We start from the raw sequence: 27,790 nt of genomic DNA, 5'->3' as shown, positions 1-27,790 counted from the left end.
GCATATAGGGAGGTTTTGCCTAGGCAAATCTGTGTCACTATCATTGCTGATCTCCAGGTTATAAGACCAGTCAATACACTGGCATTACTTTGCCATCTTCTGTTTACAGTACTCATGGACTATAGTTACTACAGCTGTGGAATGACACAAGGGTTAAGTCACTTACATGGATAGTCTCCTTAACGCTCTTAATGTTAGCCTTAGAAATCAATTACCATGATCTGCACTTTATAAAAAAATATATCCATCTCAGAGAAGTGACAGTTATTTATTCAAGTGATTATATTTCAGCAGCAAAACAGACAGTCTCCAGTAAACGTAGGATTAGTGGCTAAAGATATAATCAAAATGACACACACAGAGTCAGTGCTGTGGGGGGGCGGGGGGGAAGGAGGAGAAAGCCACTTGATTCTACTCATGGATAACAGTGATTTAAAAGAAAAGAAGAACTCTAAATGCATCTTTCCATAATTATTGCCAGTACTTAACAGCGTTCATTTCAAATCTGATAGAGAACTAAGCAAAAAAGAAAAAAAACCTCAACTTTTCACTGCTTCTAACAGTAGAGTGAAAAACAAACTGAAAAACAGATATTAGGATCAGGGTAGGGGATAAAGTAATTCTGATCTGGATTTCCCTTTTAAAATCAACTAGCAGAACACCAATTAAAGGACCTTCTTTATTCCTGTATTCCTAATTCCTAATATGCAGTTTTCCTCAAACGCCTAACTCCTCTCCCCTCCCTGGAGTAAATATTCATTAGCTACATTGCCTCAGGACAGCTTCTGATTGTCATCTCATATTTAATCAGAACTGCCTAACACAACATCTTATTTTCCTAGGCCAGTTGTCAAAAGCATACATCCCAAACATTCCTACTGGAACAGCTCCTCGGACACTGTTTTCTAGAGACTTGCCAATAAGCTGCCCATATATCTTCTAGTGCAGTAAGAATTCATGTTACTTCTATCCGAGAAGAAACATCTGAAGTAGCAGCATTGTCTACTTCTCCTTTATGGTGCTACAGGTATTTTGTAGTTGCCTATTTTATCGGTCACTCGCCTGAGAAATCTCTCCACTCTTTTCTCTGTTCCATTTTAAATAGCCTCCCCTAAAATTCCAGTAGTAATAATAAAGTTGATCCTTATTTTTACTCCTCTATTCTTAAAGGCATCCAGTGATGGACATTCTACAGTCTGCTCCAGTGCCTAACTAAGCCTTCCTTGTGATAATTAAAAGTCATTCTTTATTTTTGCATTTCCTTAAGGACAGGGAGAGTCCCTTTATTGCGGGAGCAGGATCTTACAGTGTAAGTACCTAAATACAGAGATTAGTTTCTGTGAAGAATTACTCCTTTTGCTTTATTTGTTTGCATGCCACTATTACGAGGTTGTGTGAACATTATATAATTTGTAAAACATATCAGGATTGTTCATTTTCTGATCTTCTTGTGCTGCATGTTCTTTCGTCTTCTACTGATAGTCTTTTTTTAGCCACAAGAACACTTGCAAGTGCAAAGCGAGTTTTCATTAGGTGTTGGCAGAGATTCATCCTTCAGGCGCCTCAGATTTTCTGAGCAAAGAATGCCACTTATTGTCACATCAATTGTACTACATCGATGTGGACTAAATGACAATTACACAATTAGAATTTAAACAGAGATTAAGACTGCAGACCAACATAAAAAGAAATTCATAGAGGCGACAGCTTCAGAAATTTACCACAGCTAAGTCCTCTCCTTTTGGAAATTCTTATCTTTTTGCTTTGTTTCTAACCTAAGGAAATAGGTCATTCCAAGCCACTCTGTGTGTGTGTGTGCACATGTTGTATGTGCAAATAAAATTCTATACGCACACATAGATGATTTTTGGTTTAAGGTCCATCTTCCACAAATGTTTATTTGCCAAATTAATCAGGAACATGTCATACAGAAGCATCGTCACCTTAAGGCTCTTTCATTCTGTAACCACTGGGCATTTCCTCAGCGGTCATCAGACCCACATTCTGGAGACAGCACTATATATGCAACAGCTTTCTCCTGACTGTGCCTTTTAAAATGCAGGAGCTGATCTGGATAGGTTCCATCAGTCAGCCTAAATGAATTTCCCTTAAAAACAGGCAGTTTCTTCATCTTTCTGGAAGGAACTGCACTGAATATCTAAACAGGAACCTAACACTTGGGGACGCAAAGAAATATCTACTACAAATAGACAAAGATGATTGAACCTTCCCCTAAGAAGTGGCTCCCAAAGCCTTTGCATATGTATTCATGTCAGCCATCAAAATAAAGAGTCTCATTAGATCCTGATAGACTAGCAAGCACCCACCAGCTTGTTAGAGAAATACTGGTCCATATAACACTCCGTGGCTCAATTCTTCTGTCTCCTCCTTACAAGATTTCAGAGGTATACTAAAGAAAAAATCATCTTAATCTGCTAAAACAAGATGTTTGCAAGGTATTCTTTGTCTAAATTCAAACTTTAAGAGCCAGTGAAGGGGTAAGCCTCTCTGCAGTAACATGCTGTTACGAGTCTGTGGTGGCTGCCAGATTAAGAGAAGAATGACATTTTCATTTTACATGTCATTTCTCACACTACTGTTTCATACAACACATTACAGTACTCCTTCTGGTCTAGCATATCTATCAAGCTTAGTAGGAAAAACAAAAGAGGGAAAGATCCCATATTTTTTATGATAAACTAACTGCAAGTCAAATGTAATAAGTGGTCAAACCATGCATTTTGCTTTGTGTAAGATCACTTATGGTGATCCAGGGAAACACTAAAGCTTAGCTGAATAAAATGTTTTGCATTGCATACCTTTTTTCACTGAAAAGGCCAGTTTACTAAGAGTTAGGCTTAGAACCGAGTTCTGACTAACCTTCAACAACAGGGACATACTTGTTGCTGGCGTCATGACAAAAATATAAGTTACCCAGCTGATAATAAAAAATGTGTCCGTTTTCCCTCACTACTGCTATGCAAAAACTTGTAATATAATGTTCAGGTTATTAGAATGATTTAAATATTTTAACATAAAATTTGATTCCCTTTGATATCCCTATCACTCTCTCCAAGATAACCCAGCCTTTCCAGAGTTATATTTACAGAGTCCCAAATATCTCAGATTTCTACTCAAAAGTATAATTAGAAGCATATGAAGACCAAAGTTGAACACGTACAGTTTTCAATGACAGTAACTTCAGATTTAAAATACCCTAAGTACTACTATAAATCCTTTGCTTCTTCTCAAAGAGAGTTCTACATAAGATATTTGCTCACATAATCTCCCGTGCACCAAACCTTTAAACTCTTCAGATTTTCACTAACTTTGTCACCAGCCTCTTCACTCTCTCCCCAATCCTTGATTAACTACTGAGCAATCTCTTCCGATTTCTGTTCAGCGAGACATCTTGACTACTTTGCTACAGAAAACAATTACATTGCACACTGACAATCCAAGATTCCAGCCTATTTATAGGAACTTACTACTCATCTTCTAACCCTAGAGCTCCAAAGTACTTGGAAGAATGACAGAGGAAAGCAGAGTAATATGCACATTCCTTTATACAAAGGCTTCCTTTACCACCTAAAGGACATGAAGCTGATTCAAATCATAATGTAAGTTACTGACTACATGACAGCATTAATGGTTTGGTTTCAAACGTGAGAATAAATTTATTCCACTGAATAAACAATTAGAAAAACATCAAAAAGTGACTGTTCACACGAGAAATTTTGAAAAAGCATCTTAAGATTATTGTAGTCTCTGCCTACAGGACAAAACTGGATCCTTTGACACATCCAAGAGTTTTGTGTTTTATGTCAGTTAGAACAGGATTTGTCCTGTGCATCTTCTCTGCTGAACTAACATTGTTTGGCATAAACAAATGATCAAACCAGTGACAGACTAAGAGGTAGATGCTTCCAGTCAGAGAAGCTCTCTTCCCAGGAGACCCCAGTATAAACATATATTTTCCCGTCTTCACACATCCGCACCCTAAAAAGAACTGAAGAAGAAAAAATATCATAAAGAACAACAGAATCAATAAACAAGAAATAGGAATCGGCCCCCAACAGAACAGGAAAGAAATAGCTCAGAAGAAACTGACTGTGATGGCTTCTTGGATGGGGTTGGACAAGCATTTCCTGTGAAACAGGTTTGACTTTGCCATAAAAGCATAGAAGTGGCACTGCAGAACAAACTGTCCATGAAAAAATTTCATGTGTAGTAGCTGCACGAGTTTCTCCTACATGTACAAAATAAGCAGCATTTCCGAAAGGGCTACACTCTTATCCCTTGTGAAGTACTCTCTTATTATCTCTTGTGTAATACTCATTACGTTAGTACTGAACAGTACCAGTTTTTATTGCTCAAAATATTTTTTCGACCTTGGGGGAGTTAAGATCCTAAGTTTCACACACGAGTTACTGTAAGCTTCTTTCAAAATACTGACCTAAGAGAACTGTGTAAAAAAATTCCCACTCAAACACTGCATAGTTAAGACAGATGTTTTTTGAGCATCTCTTCCAAGAAGCTGACTGGCTTAAGAGAACTGACGAAATTAAAAGAAACTTCTAAAACAAAATAAGCCCAAAGACTAACTTATTTCTTATTCCAGCTGTTTGTTTTTAAATACAGACGTAGCCTCATGAAGAGCTCTGGGGCTGCTCCCCCGTTCTGCTGGACTGCTAGTTACCTCAGCTTCTGCATGTATCTTCTTCCTGCCCTGACCCACCAGTTCACCAGTCCCACTTCCTTTTCATGGGAATGGGATAAAATATTTAGTTAAGGCTCTGGTGTCAGACAAAGCAACTGGGTTCAATTACTACTAGAAGTACAGTCTCCCCCGGCACCCACAGCCTTGTCAGAGAGATTAAGAAAACAGGTTGAGGCTGAGAGGGTGGAGGGGAATGATTGTGTTCAGACAGTTACATCTACACTGCAAAAGGGAGCTGTGCAGAGGGACTGCAGAGGTAACACTGAAAAATTCACTTTTCATGCAACATTTATCCTCTTAATCCAACATTTCTCTCATTGCTGCCTGTTTCCTTGCAGACATTTCATTAAAGACCTTGACTCTGAGACAGTTGCTCCATCCAGGAGTGAAGCAAAGGAAAAAGTAATCTCCTCGCAGAGACTTCTGTCATGCCCTAATTCTGCATAAGGTAATAGTCTCATCTCAGAGGCAGGACCTATACATTATAAAACCAGGTAGCAGAAGGAAGTGTCAGTTTTAGATGAATACTGAGTAGTCTTTTATCTGTTCTTCCCAAAAACCCTGCGCAAACCATTCTTCAGATCAGAAGGTGCACAGAGGTAGATACAAAAATTTACGGATCGGAAACGAAGGGCTGCATGCTTGAAGAGTCATCTGTTATTGAATTACAGACAGATACTGAAAAGAAAGGCTATTATCTCTGCAAAACTGGCCTTTTTTGTGTCCTTTTACCAATCTTAAAAGGAAGTCTTGCCATAGGAGAACTAAAGTTTTGAAAGCTAGAAAATTAAGGTTCCTGTTGAACTGTCTGCCTTCTTTAGATAGCAAAACTAGAATCTTTTCCTCTCAGGCTTCATAATTTTTTTTTTTTTAAAAAAGTTATATTGAAAATTTTATTTAGACAAACGTATAGGCAAGTGAACCAGACATTTCAACAGTCCTTCTACAATATAACGCAACTGAAATTGATGGAAGTTTCAAATAGTCATCATCCAATTTTATCTCATTAAGACTACAGTGTTTCGTATAACGCTGTTTAATGCGATATACATGGCAAAGCAGTCAGTTTTCTGTAAAGTGCTAAAAGATACTGGAGAGAATTCAGTTAAGGAAATAAAAAGATTATAGATAAAAGAATATATATATAAAGTTTATACAAGGTTGTAAGTGACCACTACCAAACACTAGATGGAGGAAATCTCAAGAAAGTATAATACATTCATGAAAACCTAACAAACTGTGATAACTTTCCCCTCCTTTTGGAAAATAAATCAGTTGTTTCCTAAAAGAAACAACCTAGGCCCTTCTTAGAATTATCATTCCCATGTAGCAACAGCTAGTAAAAGTGATCTTTCAACTATTTACTTCGCCGAAATTTGGACCTCAGAAATGTATCATTCCATAATAGCTGTTCAGCTCAGCACACTAGAACCAATTCTCTGGCAGCTGTCTTGACAGCCCAAGCTCTTCGCTCTTCAACAGACCAGTAATGGATTAGCATAGAGCAAAAAGATTGACAGGCTGGGAAGCGGTTATTTCATTTTTTGAAAACTGGACTCCTTTGCATTAGTTTTTCATTCTGAATCACAGCAAAACCTATGTGATTTATATATTTTCATAACTATGTAATGGTTCTATAGGACACTGCATTGGAATTCACACAATTTAAATACATTCCTATTTGAGGCTCTGGGAAACACTTGGATAAACAACAAAGCCTAAACAGCTCTAAAGAAGCTATCTCATTCTAATCATTTGAAAAACGTTCAAGTAGCCTTCAGGTCCAGAACACAGATGTCGAGTACTCAAAGGTACAACTAATTGCTTCCCTTCCTATTTTGTACAACAAATTCAGTTTTATACATGAGACAATGCTGTTTAATTGAAGGAACAGTCCATATTGCTTAAGTTATGAAATAAGTGCAAGAACGTATGAAGCTGAAATTCAGTCTACCATAACTGCAACCATTCCTTAAAGTCAGCTCGGTACTCGGTTTTCAAAGTCAGTACATTAGTGCTAATTTAGAAGAAAGGCTTGCGCGCACTGAAAACTAGCCATCTCTCTGGACAGCACGACAACAATACTCAACCTTACCTGAAACTCTGGCACCAAAACAGCTCAGTGTTATCCCAGGGAAGCTATCTGCACAGAGAACTAGGTAGTTCACCTTCCAAAACCCTTTACCTGCTATACATATCTGGTAAACAGCCCATCTGAGCATAACAGAAGTATACTAGCAAAAGTTGAATAATTTAATGCAAACAATTTTAAAAGCTGGTTTGTTATTCCCTTTCCTTTATCTAAAAGTGCCACACAATTGACATGACCAACAGTACTACTGAGCAACACAGGGAAAACTGATGACCCCTAAATTCCCAATCAGTCATATGAGGCAACAGCTCGTACAGTTTAGCAATAGTGAGCAAGAAAATACTTGGTTCTATTATTAGCCACATAATCAGAGCAAATGATCATAACAAGTTCCCTTAATTATCATATCTGATGGAAAAAAAAAAAAGCCTGCTCAGACAATGGTACCATCAGTAGAACTTGAGATTTTTCTAGGAAAGAATATTAAAACAATGTTTCCTTAAACGATTTGTTTTAAATAATATTGAAAATAAGTATGTAACATTTTCAATTTGTCCTTCATTCAGAAAGAGATGTCTAAATGATGCTTTCTAGATTAATATGCAATGCAGGTGAGAAATGACTGTAGTTAAGCCATCTTATGATAGTATCTAAAAGAAAGCTTCAGAATCCCATCCTCTTTCTTTTCAAGTAGAAGTTACCAGAATCCTGAGAGAAGGGAACCACACAGATTTTTAAGAACCAACACAAGAATTTATCCCTGCCATCAGAAACTCAACAGTCACTTCCTCAGAGCCTGCTGTAAATGAACTGTTATTTACATGAACTATAAACCTTCTACTGAATTTTCTCTCCACCTGAGAAAATTCTCCAAGTTTCAGTAACACATTAATAGTAATAATAAAAGCTCTTACCTTCTGAATAGCCCTGGCCCATCTTGCTTTTGCGAAATTACTTTTGTCAGCTTGATCTTTATTTCTCCTGGAGAAAAAAAGAAAAATAAAAATGCACTCAGAACAGCCAAGTATCAGCAAAAAATAATTTAAAATAGCTCTGATCAATTTATGCACAGATGATCAAAGGTCACAAGAACCGTCATCCATTTCTATGTGTTCAGTCTTTATATACAGTACTGTACCTGCAATTTTCACAATACTCTACAAAATATTAGCTCTATGTTTTATTCTTAGTACGCAAACTTATCCTTGTAATTGGCGTAACTTTATACTTAACATGAAAAGAGCTGATCTGAATTCACACAGTATCATTCTGCTATTCAATAATACGATAAGTTGCTCAGCAAGTACTTATTCAGTGAGTGGATTCACAACTGGTATCACTTTGCCAATATTAAATCCAAACAAACTACAGAAAAGAAAATTGGAGAGAACACTTGATTATGAGTTGCTTAACCCTCAATATGGAAGATTTATTTCATTCATATCTACTAAAGTGACAAGACACCATGAGCTAGATCAGCATTTGTTATGGTGGATAACCAGGTTAAAAGATAATTTTCGATACTACTTTTTCCCATTATTTACATCTAAGACACTATTTGCAACTCTAGCCCACTTCTTTCCAAAAGGTAAATAAAATTAATAAATAACCTTCTAAGAAAACCTAATATTCCTATTCTAAACAACTTTTTTGAGTAGCATTTTATAGTTAAAACAGAATGACAAGTCAAAAACCTTTATCCACTTTTTTTGATAACGTAATTTTCAAGACTGTTTTCTTTACAATTTAAGAATGGGGTAGAGAAACAGGTTCCTCTCCCACCATTTTCGCATTTATTTCCAATTACCCTGCTGCTCCCTACTTGAGCAGTTTGATGACAAAATACAACATAGAATGATTACAGTGAAGCGCCCCCAGATCTGCTAGCGATTTGATGTAAAGTTAGAGCACAGCATACAGATAACTGATTCAGGACAGAGGAAAAAATAAGCAGAACTTAGACACAAAACAGCAAAATAGATGCAGATATCACTATCTGCTGATTTTCTTTGTTGTAGCAAAGTAGTATCCAACTGCAGTCCTGAAACAATTCTGATATATCCAGGCTTTCTGAAACAATTCCAACATCCAAGAAGATCCTGGTTCACAGTATTCCCTTTGGATTACTGGTGTTCCATTAATTCTATGAGTGTATTACCTTGCAAAGACATGATCACCGCCCTTATTTTACTGATAAGGTATAAAGGAGCATTGGTAAAGGAGCATTTCTTGATTCTAGTGGTTTAGAAATTAGGGTTAGGGTTTTTGACATCAAATTTCAGGAAAACAAAAGGATGTTCTTGAATTGCCACCGTGAAGGCAAACCCTTGTGAGACACTAGCACTGTGACTCACTCAAACTGCACTCAAAGAGTCACTGAGAGAATATCCTGGAGGTGAAAGACATGGCACAAAATATATCGTACTACCCTCTGTCTGACCCTCAACAATTGGTTGACTGTTGTACTCTATATAGCATGATCAGTTTTGCTTACAGGGAGCATGGAGCTAAAGGAATATGTTTAGAGCGGTGTATCATTTCATGTTCTGATGCGTTGGCGCATAAACTTGAAAATTAAAATGATCTTGACAAATTAGAGACATAATATGGAAAAAAAAGATGAAATTCAACACACAAATGTGCAAGGTTCTATACTTAGGCAGGAATAATCTAATGCTTAAATATATTTAAAGGAGAAAAAAGTGCTGGTAGCTGTTTTTCAGAAAACATTCTCAAGAATATAGCAGTTTCCAAGTTGAATAAAAATTCAACAGTGGCCCACTATGTCTAAAGAGCAAACACTGGGAAATACAGAGACAAATATTGTTTGGGACATGAAGCAATATGCTTCCTCTGGTTCTGACAAGGAGTGGAGTACTTAACCTAGTTTTGCATGCCACACTTCAAGATGACATAGACCAGAGAGCCAGAAAAAAGCACCAAGAATAAAGAGAGATCTGGAAAATATGTCCTATAACAAAAGCTTAAGGAGCAAGAGTTGTTTAGTCTAGAGAAGAAAATAACGAGAGGATGCATTACGACAGCATTTGGATATGAAACAGGTAGCTGTATTAAGAAACTAGTTTCTAGGTCTTGCATTGCAGCAAGGGAGATAGAAAGTGCATTTTAGCATGTATGTTGTGCAGATAAGGACAGCTAAGTGCTGAAAGGGATGGAGTAAAGAAGTTGTGCAATCTCTGTCAGATAAGACCAGACAAACAAATGTTAGGAACAATGCCACCGAGTCCACCAGTGGCCAGAAACAGACCAGAGGATCTCTGCAGGTACATCCTATGAAAAGTCTCTGAATGGAATTTGGATTCATTTCAAATATCTAATGTCATAAGCTGTTATATACCCCTGAAATCTTAATTTCATTTGAACTCAGTAACTGAATGAGAGAAAGCCACTATCACTTAGTTCATTTGTGGGACAAGTCAAAATGTGAAAGTTCAAAGTATGAGTTTAAAAAGTCCCACTGAATATATTAATGACATATACCCCGATAGTCTTTTAAGACTACACAGACTCAAATTCCATGTAGTGCCATTATGATGAAGCCTGTTCACAAATGTCAGCATTTTCCTCTCAAGGTGACAAATGCTCCAAAACCCTGGAATAAAACCATGAACAACAACAACAAAAAAGTCTTAAAGTTACTCCATTATAGCACCATTAACAGAATAGAATGCTAACAAATCTTTAAAGATTCTTATCTGAATTATCTGTGCTATGCAATTGGTTGCCTCTACATACAGAAATTGTACAGCTACACTGGCCAATTATTATGAAATCTCATTATTCATCTGTTTTGCCACACCTGTGAAGAATACACTGGTGTGAGCTGTAAAATGCAAATTCATTTCCCAGCTGTTCTGCACAGGTTGAAAATTTAAGAATAGTATTGACTCTACCACTCTTACAAAAATCTGTAAGTAAATACTGCCTTGTATAATAATAGAACGTAGCAAAATAAAAGTATGCAGTGAAATTCTATAGGCTACTACTATCCTCCACAGATTGATCTACTAAGTAAGGTTGCAAGTTATCTATATCATATTTTAGTGCTATCCCTAGGCCGACACATTCCTACTTAACCTTGGACTTTTAGAATAATGCTCTTTTATTTGAAGAGAAAAATGCCCTCTCCGATAAGCATGGATGAGTGAACATGATGCACATAAAATATGAAGAGTCTTGTCTTCCCCTGCCCCCACCTTGGGGACTGCATGTTTGCAGCTTCAGCCTTTTTCCCATTTACTTTTCATATTTACATCTACTTTTTTACATCTATATGTGTGTGTATTTTATACACACACACACACACACACACACACAGTAAATCAGCCAACTGTTTAGAGTGTTCCCCATCCAGCTGCTGTTAATTACACTGGAATTATTAGTTAATAATTAACCTCAAAAATTGTTTGCGTAATTAACCCCAAGATCAGACGGAGTTACACGTGAACATCGATTCAGAAGGAACACATAAAAACAGCTTTCTCCACCTTAAGCGAAAGTAAGCAGAGTCCTGAATGCATCTAAGTTCTGAGGGATAACGTAGAAAAGCAAGATAGGCAGATAAGAATATCTAACTGGCCTGGATTTCTTTTAGAAAGTGTTTGTTCTGTGATCCTTTCCTGTCTGTGAGAGGAAGTTTAAGTATGTTTGCGTACTGCCTGAGTAAACTGTACTACTGAATAGTGCAGGAGTAAAGACTCTCCTCACACTTGCGCGCAGTGCAATAAACTCATTATCTCAGTGCAGACATGGCACCTATTTTATATATATCCACATGAAAGCTCAGCACAGATAGAGAGGGTAGGAAGAGCCTTTTACCTGTGCACATCGTGCTGACGCAGTGAACTGTTCAGCTTAGACAACAAATGACTATTAAGTTTCTATTCAGATCTACTAAAACCAACTAGTTACCTAGCAGAAGACTTCAACTCGTTACTGAATAAAGCCTCTAGATGACATGCAGGCTACAGGAATTCTGAGTCACAAACACCAGAAACTGCTGTAAAGCGATCTGTACTGCTACCCTAACCAGGCGCAAAAAATATGTTTTGCTCTAGGCAAGTGTATTACCATGATTTTTGGAACAAAAAACAACCAACAATTGCAGATTAGGAGAATTTAACACAAGGATTACATCTGAAAATAACTTGAGAGTCACTGCTGATAGCTTGAAAGAATACAAGCTCCTAACGGTAGACTAACCAAAAAGCTGAATAACAAACAAGATGAACGCCTGAAATTCATACCAATTCACCCATTTCTACAAGATACTGCCTGATTTTGGTCTCTGAAAGGTTACTGGGCAGCCTGCTGTAACTCAGAGAACTATGAGAGGGAAGAAGAACTTGAAAAGAAGCCATGCAATGAGAAGTTCAGCAATATGCAGTTACAGCGAGTTAAGCTAGTACCCTAGGTCAAATATTTGATGCATTTGCAAACTTAGTTGGACTATGAGTCTTTTTGCCCCAAAGACTGAAACAGATAGTCTCCTTGCAGTCCATTTAACAGAAGACATTGCTGCACAGGAGCGTGCAGGCTAGATAAACAAGAGGGCTGCTCACAATCATGTTTATCAAAAGCTACAGATTTTTATACAACAGCAGTAGCAGAAGTGACAATGACACTTCTATCTAACAGATGTTTTCCCTCTCAATTGTGTTGCCCAAACATTAAAATAGGTCTGGTATTTCAATGACGATTTGCATTTTTATGGTACTTCTTGTAAAATTAAATGCCATTATAGACTTTGTTGTAAAGCAGTTAATTAGATAGCAGTTGCAATGTGGCCACATATAGACAAATAATGACATCCTCTGAATGTTTACTTGTTTTCAACAGACAGTCCTGAACAGTTGCACTGATTTCTAACTATTAATCATTACCACTGATTTCACCAGCTTTAAATATAAGTGGAAATGAACCGTGCAAGGAAAATTGAAATAAATATACTGTTTTTTCCCCCTTAAAAGAAAAGTGCTTATTACGACAAGTTTTCATCAGTAATTTCCGCTTCCCATAGTCATGCTGGAACTAACATTTTGTGCTTAAATCAATCTCCAGTGGACTGATCAAGCAGAGGTCTGCACTGGTATAGTATGCTACCCCAAAACTGTGATTTTCTTTGTTTTTCCATTAAGTAGCTTTCTGAAAAGCATCTGATACTGGTCATTCCTTTTAAGGATATGGGAAAAGCAGTGACACTTAGGGTGATTTCTCAGTTTCCTTCCCCATCCTTTTGTAGTTTAAATGAAGGAGGATGGGAAAGAATACGTAAAGATGAAAAACAGCTTCTGTGTTCTTTAGAATACCGAAAAGAACACCGAAAAGAATACTTTCAAGTACTAGTATGCGTGGCTTCTGAAGCATGCACATTTTAGTGCACATTAGAAGTATATGAATTGACTTGAAACTTTTCTGGGGGACTTCATACACCATGTTACTCGTTTAGGCTGCATCAACAAGTTCTTTATCGATATCTCAAAAGTGTTGGTGCAGGGAAGCACACAAATAGGACTAGCTGCTGAAGGAAGCTACCATTGCCTCGCACAACAGGCTGAAGTGGCATCAGTAATAATTACATGCACCTGGCCTACAACAAACTTGTCCAGTGCCAGGAGATTACCTGAAGCTGAGTACACTGAAACAGTCACCAGTTGAAAACAAGGTGCCTTCCTTCTATCACTAGTTTTGAAATTAACTAATATATTTAGAAGAAATAGCATTCTTAAAAATTTTATGTGATATGTGGAACTGGAAAAGTGGTATCCCAGCTTAAGGACTATTGTGATGTACAGCTGTAACTTAATCTTAACTCATTCTGTAGGCCTCAGAATTATACAGTGTAGATGTAAATAAACAGTATAAGACAATATTAAAAAACTGTGTAATAAGTAGTAGCTTAAAAGACTAGTAAGAACTATAGGCAGTGCAAGTCCAGCTTAACTTTAATCATATTAACTAGAAGTGAATGACTAGAAAAAGTTAGGAGAATTAAGAAATGAGCTAGGCCAGTCAACTTGATCGCATTAAGAGATTTTTTTTTTTTTTTAACCTTAAATAGAATCATATAATTTAGCATTATCTGACTACCTCATACAAATTTGTTTTTGTTAGTGATAACAGAAGGGAGGTTTTGCTCTAAAATAGCTTTCCTGTAACATTCAACCTCTAATCCTGCAGAAATTCCCATCTGCAGATGCCCTAGTAGCACTTCATAAAACTTAATTTCCAAATATTAGAGCAGAGAACAAAATTGCTTATGGGTCAACTACCTGTTAACTTATCTTTGAAGTAAAACTTTAAATTTTACTGTATTTTTTCCTTTGCATATATTTTCTTATTGTCTACACTCAGAAGCTTCAGAAGTTATCATCTTAAATGACCTATCCACATCATAGCTGTATTACTACTGTTTTTCACTTAGGATAGTTTAAATTTATAGTTCTGAGTGGATTATTTTTTGTTGTTGTTTTTGTTTGGTTTTATCTACTACTGCGAGACCTTAGTTTCCTTGGGACAAGATGCTGGAGTTATCTTATCAGCTCATATTTGGTGAGCACTGTTGTCTATAGGAATGAAATAATTTAGTGTTTTCTGATTTCTTTGAAGTCCCCTTGAGTACAAGCCTAAGTTAAAATACATAGTGCAGCGCTATCATCCAGCTACTATCTATACTCATCCAAAAGTTTTGAAACAAATCAGTACAGACAAAAACATGCTTACATATAAAATTTAGGTAATTCTTGGTGGTTTTCCCCCCTCTTTTTTCAAGTTGGGGTGATACTTACCTAATCATTAAGAAACTGTTTTATACAAGGCGCGTGTTTTCAGATTCACCTTTACAGAAAATGACTGAGATTTCTAGGTATATATTTACCCCCCCACAGCAAAACTCACATTTTTTTCCAAGTTCAAATGTCTCCACCACTTCTTCCTAAGATTTTCTTAGGCATAACGTATGTGGATTGTTGATCCCATTTTCCTGTAGGAACGTCCTTATTTCTGCTTGTGTTTTAGAAATACCTCTAAGGTACAACTAGCCAAGACCATTATCTGCACAGCTGTTAAAGATACCTTGTCAATAATTGCAACCTCATTATCCCTCCTCTTCCTGGTTACAATTAACTATTTGCTGCAAGGGAAGTACTTTCCTCTCCCTAGTGTGCTTTCACCCTTCAGGCCATATGTTTATGGGTTGTTGGCATCTATGGTAAAGCTAACTTAAGAAGTCACAGCTTACTTTAAGAATATTTTTCAACTAGGTTAGTTCAGTGTTCTCACTTACAACGTGGTTCAACAAGCATTTGTATCATCACAGATAAAGATAAAGAGAGAGTAAACCATTCTATCTAGATGAGAACAGGTACTCAGGGAGAGGGAGATAACTTCTTAAGTTGGCTTAATTGACAAAGATAGCAATTTGGAAATTGTGAATTTAGTGTAAGAATTACCTGTGTAGTGAATTTTATACTTTCATTTACATAATTACAGTGCATATGACTTACTGCTTTCTTTTGAGTGAGACCAGTCATAGTAATATTCAAATCCCTTGTACAAGTTTTTTGAGGTATCTTGTGACAAACATACAGACATCAGAGCATTTCAGAGGACATACTTATCTCTAGGTGAAAGTTTTGTCACTGACATACACGGAGGAAAAATCTCACTCCAATGTAGCTTTAACTAATGGAGCGGAGCAAATCACATGAGCTCAAGAGAATTTGATCTAAGTTAATTTCTACATGTGAACTGGACAGCAGCCAAAGTAGAGGGTCAACTGAAAAAGGGTCAAACTGAAACCAGATCAATTCTCTTTATGATCATAATCTGTTTGAAAAATTAACTGCACTGTTGTAGGAAATAGCGAGGTGAAACTTTACCTTTTGCTATTGGGGTATGGCCATTCAGAAGGATTAAACTGCAACTCAGAGGAACAGGGAATAAAAAAATTAGAACGATATTCTAGAACTGAGAGATTATTAATAAAGCCTGATTCCTGAAGTTCGTTTTGTCATATTAGGGTAAGCTTTTTTGCTAATGCAAAAATAAGCAGAGAGGCATAATGCAATTTGTCATTCAAGACTGCTTGTTAGATCTCCTGTGAAATAGCTGCATTTATATTACCATTTACACGTTGTGACAAACTAAACACTCTCCAGGGCACAACTCTGCAGTATGACAGAGCTATTTTATTTCACTCTCAAAGTACTGAAAGATTTCTTTTTATGAAACTTCAATAGTTAGAATCTTATCAGTAAGGAAGCTAACACAAACAAATCCAAAATTTTTTGTATGGAGGCTTGCTGAAATTGGGAGTATAACTCATACTAAGAACACCTGAACAAGGTTTACGGTGACAGCCAAATGTATGCAATATTCATTATACTTCCGGGTCAACCACAAAATTCATTAGGAAAGTAGAGATTCCTACTTCTTTTAAGTCATTTAAGCTGTTTCTACTTCAAAAGATGAGGATGCATTTTGGATTCAACATTGTGGGGTTTATGCAGGGGAGAGGTATGTGGGGTAACTTGTTTTCATTTGATGGACCACTTTTTTCAAACATTGATGAGCATCTTCCTCATAAGGTACCTGCTTGGTTTGCAAGACTTGGTAGCATCTCGTTTTGATTATGCTGCAAGATCTGGTGCTTAAGTGTATGACAGACATACAGCTATGTGTATTGTAATCCATATCTGAAATAGTTGAACTCCTATTCTTAGCACTCAAGCTGTGAACTGGACTGAAAGTTGTCATTCGAGTAGCCTGGAAATTATTGCTCAGTATTTTAATCTTAGTATACTTAGTGCAGTGCCATGAAGTAATAGCTCATATTTGTCTTATATTGCTATGAAACAGTAGTTTTGAAGACAGATTCATGTTTTCCAAAGTGCGTCACAGACAGTAAATCAACACGTTACAAAGTAACCTCCAAGCTTTTCTGATGAATGCAAATATACAGGTCAGTCTTGCTACCTGAGCAAGCCTCTCAAGACACACGCTCTCTTCAATGCTGCAATAGTTACGTTCATTGTCTCCCAAGTGCAAGATACATATCAGAACAAAAGGACTCATAATTAGGACAGAAACTGATTGACAAAATAAAAGGCTATCAGAGGAGAGAGGTGACACAAAGAAACACATGTTGGTGTGAATAAGACACTAGCAAGACACTGTTTTGCTGTCCAGTAACGTGCCAGCTTGTAATCATTCTTGAATCTGTCAGAAAGTGTCATCTTGGAGCATTCACAATAAGAAAATAATGTCAAGCTGACACAGAAATTTCATGATTTGCTCTACATTTTACCCGGGTTTGTCACTATGCAGCTATTTTGTTATCCATCTGTTTTTAAGATATTTAGAAATCTTCTAGCCATTTCTTTGTTAAAATCATTGTTTTCTTCTAATGCCTCCAACTTTAAATACTACTACTGTGGGTAATTTTCCCAAATTATACTGGAAAGACCTTTTTTGTATTCAGTTGAACTCTCAAACTTTCTTATACATTATCATACCTCTGTAGTCATAACTGATGTCTACCTTTTTAAAAAATTCAAACTTTGTACTATCAAAGTCTTTGATTGCACATGCATGCAACAAACATACACAATACATATGTGAACTTTAGAGGAGTTGCATCAAACTTCCAGATCCAAATATCTCCCCTAGCCTCCGTTTCTAAATCAGTTTTAGGATAAAAAGTTGATTTTCTAACTCAAGCACAGAAAAAATATCCAACAAACTTACTTTCATGTCAGAGATCGTGTGTGAAACTTTCACTATTTGAAAGAGAAGTTTCACAGAAAAAGCTGTACTGTCTATTGTCTGAACTTGGCTCACATATGAAATTATATCTAAATATTATCAACCAATCTCATATTCAATTCAAATAGATCTTTAGATGGACTTAATCTGTCTCCACTTCTAAACCAAGTGACACAGAAATTTGTGACTACTTATCTAGTAATTCCATCATGGTGAATAGCTGTTAAGAGTGCTGTCTTACTCTTTTAGTGAAATTTAGTTAAATATTAGATAGCAAAATATTAATAGTTAAAAAATATGAACAATATTTGGAGGATTCTGTTCTTCAGTAACTCTCAAAGGGTTTAAAAACATGAAATGTCCTTGCACTCTTCCTGCATGAAAATGTTCAAGCCTTTCCTTACAGTAAATTCTTTCACCCACTAAAGTGATAGACCATTTCTGTGTCAAAATTAATTCTTAATTCTGAAAGTAAATATGTTACATTGAGGTCATCCTGCTTGATAACAATGGAAAGAATTCTATTGTTAAATACAATACATCCAAATAGCATATTTGTCATACAGTCCACAAAATTCCTGGATTTCAATATCTTCTAAGTCAACATTTGTCATACAAAACAATCTATTCTGCAATTTTAACTAACTGAAATAATACTAATGAAGTACTCAAATGCTGTCTTTCAGAAGTTCTAAGTAAAACCATATTAACACGACAGACCAGTTATTATTTCTAGTTAACTGTCAATAATGGAAAGGCGATATAAAATAATGACTTTTACTATTGTTTCAGTTTTTGTCACTTTAAAATATGTAATCCTATCTATAAATCTATTTTAGCTGCTCAGATTCTGATTCCTCCATGCAGTTCAACTGGACTTCTGAATATGTAGGTTAAGGACATTAGTTATATGTGTTTCAGCATAAAATCTGCATCTACTAAGATGACCAAAGAAGAAAAAAATAAATTTTTCTTTTTTTCATGCAGTATATATATACGGTCTTGAACAACGTGAATTGTACAGTGCAATAAGTTGCTGTAAGAACAGGCCTTTGCTGTCTAAGTCAAAGTAATTTATGTCAATGGTATCAAGTTGCAAAGTAACTGCTTCATTAATATACATTATTTATTCAATTAAACAGCTCTCCTTTAATATTTTTTCAGTTAATACAGAGAAGAATGATGTTAAGAACAAATTCTTCAGCTATTTGCTTATTTTGTGCTGATTCTTATTTTGAATATTATATCTAATATTTTGAATATTATATCTAATATTTTCAATTTTATGTATATATACACAAAACAACTGATAGAAACGAGGTCTCATTTCTAAAAATGGGCTGGAATATGCCTATCTAGTCTCTTCCCATAACCCTTACCTGCTGTGGTAAAAAAAAAAAAAAAAAAAAAAAAACCCAAAAACCCAGAGTTTGCTTTAGGATCATCACGCTGTTCCTGTTTTCCTCTTCCCTCCTATTTTTGTTTTGAAACAAGTTAGGAATAGGAATGACAGAGGAGATCTGTACTACTCTACACAGATCAAAGCACCGGAGAGATGTTATGAATGCATGCGTTGTAAGGTAGTCCCAATTTGCTCATATGTAAGTAATAATTTGAACGGGCTCTCACACGTCAGAACATGGCTGCGTTTTAGTCCAAACTTAACCACATACTTGTTTTTGCACTTGTACTGCCTGCACAAGTTATGATAGGATCAGAGTTTCCCTGCCCTTCAGCAACTGCTGTAGCACAAAGCAAAAGAGTAGCCACCTCTCCACATCACAGGTTTATATAGCTTGAACTTTTGTTATCCAAGGACAGAAAGGAATGAAGCTCCAAGGGAGATGATTTTGCTGTTTGGACTATATTTGAATCTACTGCTTTGATAGGCGTACAAGTTCAGGAGGATAGTTTGATCAATTTGTTCAGTCACATGTCAATGAATGCTAGTTGACGGACAATACACTACAAAAAACATGCTCTGATAATCCACGTCAATACTAGAAATTCTGATTGAGAAGTGCATATCAATGCATATTCATTTAATCAGATGATGAAGAAAACAACAGTAAACGAATTTATAGATGAAATAGTGCACTGCTCTGATTGTAAACCACTCAAAATTCAAGCTATGAGTTTGTAACCAAACAATCACTATGCAAATATTCTAAATTATTTCCAGTGATGTCCACCCCGCATGTGAATGTTTTGGTATTGTTCAAGAAAGCAGCTGTAAGTCGAGAATGTGACATAGCACTACAAGTCTAATTAAACTTTTCATAAGGGTTTCCTCCCCCTCCCACTGAGGCTCTCTTTTCTCCTCTGTTTGTAGCTCTCTTACTGTAGATTCCTAACTCTGTTCCACCTGAATTGGCTGAATAGGTTTTTTTTTTTTTTTTTTTTTTTGAGATTAAGTAATGTAGACAAAGGGAATTTGCCTGAACAAGAACTGATACCTATTTTTGCTTTTCTATAAACGTACAGCTTTTCTACTTGTTTCTCAGGAATACTTATACAGAGATTGAATATACATCTTTTATAAATAGCTGTAAGCATTAATTAGATAAACTAGTTTCCAGAAGCTGACAAGACTATCGACTTAAATAATTTATTAATTATGTAAGTAAGGCCTAAATAAAGTACTTTAACCTTTACAGCATGTAAACCCTTTGGGAATGAAAGATGACATATAAATGTGTAATAGTAAAGCACTAATAAAGTTACATGAGAACAGAAATACCTAATAAGGCATAGACTATAATTAATTTTAGTCCAAAATTAAACTCCTAATGATTTTTGTATTCCATTCCCACCAACATTTAAAGAATACATCATGAATAACATTATCATACTGAATCTCAGGGGAAGTCAGAATGATTTATCCTTAATTATGAAAAGTTGTCACCATAAACAAAATACCAAACCATGAATATTAATAATGAAATCAGCTAAAACTCAGGCCATAATAGTAAAGAAAGCAATCATCAGAACGCTTCCAATAATCATAGGCAGAGCAGACACCTGAGAAAGAATTAAAAAAAAGAAAGTTACACAATCTCATTACTAGAAGGAGCAAAACAATATGGAATGACAGAGAAAGATTTTGGAAGAAGCTAACAGTAACTTGTGCCATGTGACAAAGTTATTTATATTTTATAACCTCACAACCTACTTTATAATTAGGCTTTGTAGATTATTTTATGAATACCTCAAGGTGTCCAATTTAGCTGCATCTTCTGTGTGAGATCTAGGCACTGCATCCTCTCTACTGTTGGGAGCCTCTCCATGGTTATCTCATTCCTAGTCTGGACTATAAACTCATGCTCAAAAACAAGGAATGATCTGAAAAATCTGTGTTTTTTAAGCCTGTGCTGCATTAAACCAATTATCCAAAAACCCCACTTCCTCTCTACAGAGTTCTTCAGAGCACCCCAAGCAGAACTGCTGAATAACTTGTCAGCTTAATTCAACTCTTCAACAGAACGTCAGTCCTTAGAGAGACACAGCGCAGATAAATAAAGCTTTACTACTCTTTAGCGAGAAATAATTCAGACAGGAGTATTAACAAAATAAAAATTCAGTTTATCTACTTCATTTATAGGCTTGCCACAGCCATGCCTGTGTCTAGCCGTGGGCCCGGCTGAACTAGACCTCTGCCTAAGACAGATCTCAGAGACTGGCTTCTTAAAAATAGGTTTGTAACTACCAAAAAATTTTACTTGTAATAATCTCTGCTGAAGTTCAGGACCATATTGCTCTGGTTCCTCTTCAATTACTGAAGTCTTAATTCTATACTCCATACTTGTGAATACTTAGTTGAGGATGATGAAGAGGATGATGAAGAGTTTTGCTTTAAAAAGCACTATAAAGATGATATTTGTAGCTGTGTGCTATATAATTTTATAACAAACTTTTAAAGAAATCCTACTGAGAATTTCACGGTGTGGAATTAAATTATGTAACTTTCAAAAATAAAAGCTAAACTACCAAAATCTATTTCGAAGAACTCTAGGAAAGAGAAAATGTAGAGGAATACGTCCTCTTGGATTACCACCATTTGTTCTAAACTGCAATTTCCCTCGCCAAAGGAAATTTATTTTTTTCCCTACTACTACCCTTAGCAGTTCTATAGTTACTTCATTGGTTGCTCTGACAGAACTACTGTCTATTCCCTCAAATACCCTATTTCTCAATCTCTGCCGAGTACAATGTTTTCTCTTCATGCTGATGTTGCTAATTTCTCATTTTCCATAACAGTTTTTCCACCCCAAATGTTTTAAAACATTCAATTGTTACCAAATTTATTCTTAAAGATGACCTATTTACTTACCTAAAGTAGAGGCAAATTATAAAACCCTTAAAAACCTCTTAAACTTCAAACTCATCATCTTTATCTTATTTAGTATTCTTCAACTCTAATTCTAATCTTTTAACATATCTTCTTCCTGCTGTGCACAGCTACTGCAACAGTCTTTAAATTTCTTTAAAAATATTTATTTTTTCAAAGTAGCATTTGAAAGAACTACTTTTATTCCAGCCAAGAGTGGTACGTCTAAGCAAGAGAAGGTCTGAAGGAAAAACACAGTTCAGAAAAGCAAGAGGGTGGAACTGAACTTGGAAAGGGCAGCAAAGCAAAAAAGACCAATGAGCAGTGTTAGCTTGAGTGACAGACAAGACTTAAGCATGTGAAACAATGGAATGAACTCCCAGCACTACAGCACTATTCAAAGGGGATTTTATATGAAAACTGTAAGGCTCTATTACAACAATTCTCTTATATTGTAAAGATTAACTCTGCTGTAATATAATAACTGAATAATGTCGTTTATTTGTCGTTTTAAATGACTGCTATATAAAACTAAGTCAAACATCACCTAAAGCAGAATACTTTCCCATCCACACTGCTTTACAGAGCTCAAGCCAAAAACATAGCTGCTCAAGCAGCCAAGCTGCTCAAAGGAATGATCTTTAGTATCTGAAAGTAGTTAGCAGTTCAGGGGAAGTCACTCATTTGGTCGGTGTTTGATGTAAACAGCCATTTTACCTTGCCTTTGCAAAACGGAAGCGTTACATAATGTAGACTGTAATCTAGAGGGGGAAAAAAAAAAAAAAGAACTCCAATAGAACAGCGAATCAAAGAACAAATAGCTGCAGTAGCCACTTATCAACATATATGTTTTCTTCTTTTTAATTATTCTGGACAAAATACGTTCCTTCTTGTTTTTCCACTAAGAGGGCACTTTCACATAGTTGCTGCTTTCAGAAAACGCACCATGACTGTTTAATACCACAATACTGTGTAGAACCATGTGTATCCATCCTCAGACGGATACACAACTGCTATTGCTATTATTAATGGTCTTAACAGGGTCATTTAGCTAAAGATTTCTGCTAACAGCCCTTGCAATATCTTTTTCTACAGTTAAGGAAAAGTCAAGTTGTCTTACTTGTCTTGCTACTAAAAAATGTAAAATTCATGTTTACTCTTTTTTTTTTTATTTAGCATGGAACTGCATGGACTGGACACTGGAAATCATTAAGTTGTATACAATTTATAATCCTATGCTATTATTATACAAGCGATATTCATATTCCAGCAGCATACAGATCCCAGACAGTGATTCTATCATGCTAGATACTATAGACATGAGAAGGTAGTATTAGTTTCCATCTCAAAGACATTTTATATTTATACTGTGCTATTGGTACAAACTAGTAGATATTAGCAACTTATAATCACAAACCCATTTTCTCCTTCTATGTACTGTGAAATAGAACAATAAAGATTCATACATATCAGGTTCAGTTTATTTATCCATGCTCAGTTACTATCTTGAAAATAAGACTTGCTGTAGCTCATTTAGTTAGAGTTGTTCAATCCGGAAATATTTTTCCTCACCAGTTGTGAGTAAGAGGTAAGGAAAATTACACTAGGCAATGGGAGACTGAGTATTTAATATTTTTTTGAATCTGGTAGTTTTGTGCTAAAGGATGTAACTTGACAAAATTAGTAATTTAATAACCTCCTGGAAAACAATGCAATTAAATTTCAATGCTTACTAAATTGCTCAAAGATATGAGTACTACATAGAATGCCTCTGAATGGTATTATCTCAGTGGCTAAAAAGAGACATGTTAAACAAGGGCTCTTAAAAAGAAGACTGGCATTTTTAATGCAGTATTTAAAGTTAAATTACAAGGAATCCAAAGAAAAGTAGGAAAGAGTTAAAGATCAGCAGTGTGCCTAGGCCCTTCAAGGTCTGCCAAGACCATACTAAACATTCCAAAATGGGAGCAGGCCTTAAAACAGCTTCCTAGTGCTAGATAGAGAAAGTCTCCTCCAAACCTATTTCTTATTTTCCTCAACTATCATGTGCAGCTTGGAAGAACAATCTGCTTTTCTACTAAGGAATTTTGAAAAACTGGTAGTCAGGAAGAATTGACACCCGAGGCACTGAAATGGAACATCCCAGAAATGGAAAGAAAGGACCCAGTTCAGGTGCTTAAATACAGGCATCGGTGGCCATTTGAGCTCATCTGGCCTTCAGATCCCACTCCAGATGATCCTGTGACATATCTGCCCCACATTAAACTGCATTACAATATGAAATTTTGAGTGGCACTAGATATCTGTATGTTTAGAGAACGGAGTCCTACTGAAGTCACTGGTTTCCAAAACAAACGAAGCTGTGGCCCTGGGAAATGACAGTTCCCTTCTTCAAGTGTGTGGGAAAAACACAATATCTGTTATGAGAAACTAGAGCATAGCGATATAACTGGAGCATTATAAAACAATGGCACAAGGGACTGCAATGATGTAGCATGTGGTTTGATTTTTAGAGAACAGCCTCAGAATAATAATTAAATGCAAAAACACTGATTACAATGCCAAGTTCTTTTTATATTTTAAAAGTAATGTGCTGGTTCTGAAAGGCTGGGAACCAGTGAAAAGGCTTGTTACCATGCCTTTCCATTTTCTTTCTTTTGGACCTTACTTCTTGCTGGCAGTACACAGTGACGAATACACTATACATACAGTATACACAGACAGTACACAATAATGCATCATGGTAGACAGGTGATGCTTAAATATTCTGCAATATAATTCTGTAATGTAATTTTGAGAAACATTCTGTCTAAGGAACAATCTGAACAATCACAACAGAAAAAAAAGGATATGGACCAACAGTATCTGCTTGAACAGCTACAGCTACCTATTGCAAGTATGGTTTTAGAGCTGTAGCTATAGCCAGATGTAAAATGGAGGTGGAAATTTTCATGTTTTATAAACAGCTTTCTGCCTGCCTATCAATTACTCTGTTATCCAGGCATGATTGATTAAACAGATTACTGGACAAATGGCTGTAAAATGATCACTCCAAACAAATTTAGACCTTAACAATATATGCTCTCTATATTTCAAAATAGGTAGATTAATCAAATTTTTAAGAAGCTATTCAGCTCTCAGGATGTTACCAGCATTAAGAAACTTCTCAGGCTCAACTTATTATGTTAAGGCTTTCCATTCAGTTTTCAGGTGTTTGAAAAAAAAAATTTATATGTTGCTGTCATATCACATTAATTTACTCTAATGAATATCAGTTTAATGACAACAATTACATTAAAATCAACAATGCCAGTGATTGCAGTTAGGGAAGTCCCATTTTAGTAATATAGCTCCTTTTAACACTCAGCAATTACCATCGCACAAACATTAGACTGAGGAAACACCATCGCAAAACTAAATGGGATAGAAACAAATATGCAAAACCAGCTTTGTCCATAAAATCTACATAGAGCCATCATGTTGTAAGCAACATGACTCTCCTTCATTTGCACTGTTAATACGACATCTACTCATATGGCTATACAGGTGGAAATAAATAACATGAACTGAGGTTTTTACACATAAGCAAGTCTTTTCCTCTTGTCCCATGGCTGATTTATACACTAACAGAGAAGGTAAGTATCACAGAATATAATAATGTTCTTTATAAAAAGAAAGTTCCCCTACCTGTGTTATCATAATTTACTAGATTTAAAAACAAAAAAAAACTTTGTTTAATTTTGCTTGGTTTGGAAGTTTGACTAATCAATTTGATGCTGTTCATTTTAGTTTCTGATTGGCAGGCACTTGCATAATATTTTTTGTTTAGGTGATTTAGCTGTGGACTGCAGCATTAATATTGCCTGACATGTATTCGACTGCTATTTTTAAAGTATAGCAAACATTTTTTAATATAATATCTTGAGGGCATTGTTTTTCAAAAGCTCAGTGACTAAGTACCTTTGAAAAGGAACTTAGAAAAAAAAAATTTTTACTTATTACTGTGAGGGTGACTGAGCACTGGAACTGGTTGCCCAGAGAGGTTGCGCAGTCTCCATCCTTGGAGATCTTCAAAAGATATCTGGACATGGCAACCTGCTCTAGGTGACCCTGCTTGAATAGGGACTAACAGAGCTCCAGAGATCCCTTCCAACCTCAGTCTGGGATTCTGTGAAAATGGGACATAAGAGCTTACCTTTCTGATGCTTTCTTTTTTAATTTAAGGTTAGCATCACCTTTTTAGCATAATCTTTCTTTTGCATAAATGAAGCTGATGGTGATTATGCAAACAGTAGTTATTCACGTTTTAACAAAATGGACTCTATTTTTATATTCTGGGTATTCCAGCATCTAGATTGGATGGATTGATTTCAATCACAAAATATATTTTCCCATGTTAACATGCAAGTTAAGTAAAAAAGTCTCCTGAAGAAACACAGAGAATTGATGGCACTATATTTAGTATTCATGTGTTTCAAATTGCAGGCATATGACCCTGAACACATTAATTCAGCTTTATTCTAATGTATCTTGACTGTCAATGGAACACACAGTTTCATTTCAAGTTTTTAATAAGCTTTAAGGTCTCATGCAATATTATTTCTGCTTCACTCACTTATTTGCAGTACTAATTGAAATTATTGTGGCTTAAGGTAATTATGCCTAACTGTATTGCTAATATCATAGTTGTGTATGTTACTTCCCAAGTATGATGGCACACAAAGTAAGCACATGAAAGGTTTTGTTTTGGTTTTTTTTTTCATTGGAGCATATGACTCAAGTACTTTTATGCACGTTTTTCCTGAGGAAGCACCCATCATTCTTCATCATGCATGTATTTCAAACTATAAGCCACTCTGTTCTCAGTCATTCTGGCATAAAATCTATGCAAATCCCTGGCTATTCTGGATATATAGGAATATATTTGTAGCTGATGGCACCAAAGAGACTAATCATCAAATCTTTATTCTTGCATGTAGCAGCATTCAGCACTGGGTACTAATAAGGCATACAGATTGCACCAATTGATTTATATCAGGGTTACTATACACAGTTGAAATGAAGCATATACTACATAATTGATTGTAGATTTAAAAAAAATTTCTGAGTTTTGCTTCGATCAGTCAAATGAATGAATGGATGACTATAATTTTTTAAAACATTATTTTCCCCTTCTTCATTCTTTTTCTTTTAAGAATCTGAGCGAAAATAAATTGCTCTAGTAAGCAGTCACTTAATCATTTACCACATCTCCCAAGTTCGTTCTTCTGTATTTTACTTATTTTATGATTTATATCAAAAGTTAATCAGTTACACTTAATTAGCTATCAGTCTACATCTTGAGTAGTCTACCATAAATACCAAATGCCATAGAGAAAGGTACATATTTGACCAATGAATTGACAAACATATACCACTGTAAAGAACAGATTAATCAAGAAACGAGCTTGGTACACACTAATACTTAAATATTTATAGGATACATAAATGCAGTCATTCACAACAGATGGTCTGATTTAATTCCCTACCTTCTCAGATTTTTCTTTAGTGGTGTACTTTCAGAGTACAAATGCAGTTATTTTGAATAAACATTCATCTCTGTCTTTAAGTAAGCATTAAGATTATCATCATCTTTCTGCTTGCAATCTTTGAAAACATCTATTATTAGATGAAAAAAATTTTCAATTTGAAAGTACTGTATTGTAATTTAGTGGTGGCATTGTGTTAGCTAATTTAGATGGTCATCTTCAGTTAGTAATCCAAAAGTTCATTTAAATGCAAGAAAATTATCTGCGACAAAGAGGGAAAGAACTCCAATCAGGACAGACAGGTTAAATTCTTTTGGTTTAGCATAATCTATTCAGAG

At 35.7% G+C, this 27,790-nt stretch overlaps 1 protein-coding gene across 1 annotated transcript in view; it reads right to left on the bottom strand.

The window, feature by feature from the left end:
* The window catches only part of LOC104148292 (protein unc-13 homolog A), a 71,777-nt gene that overhangs the window by 17,698 nt on the left and 26,289 nt on the right, over positions 1 to 27,790 (bottom strand). The window contains exon 7 of the mRNA XM_009681408.2: positions 7,727 to 7,793. Within this exon, the coding sequence (XP_009679703.1) occupies positions 7,727 to 7,793 (67 nt within the window). The remainder of the gene's footprint in view (positions 1 to 7,726; positions 7,794 to 27,790) is intronic.

The sequence above is a fragment of the Struthio camelus genome, chromosome 12, assembly GCF_040807025.1.
Source record: "Struthio camelus isolate bStrCam1 chromosome 12, bStrCam1.hap1, whole genome shotgun sequence".
Lineage (NCBI taxonomy): Eukaryota > Metazoa > Chordata > Aves > Struthioniformes > Struthionidae > Struthio > Struthio camelus.
This window is presented reverse-complemented; position numbering and strand designations above follow the sequence as displayed.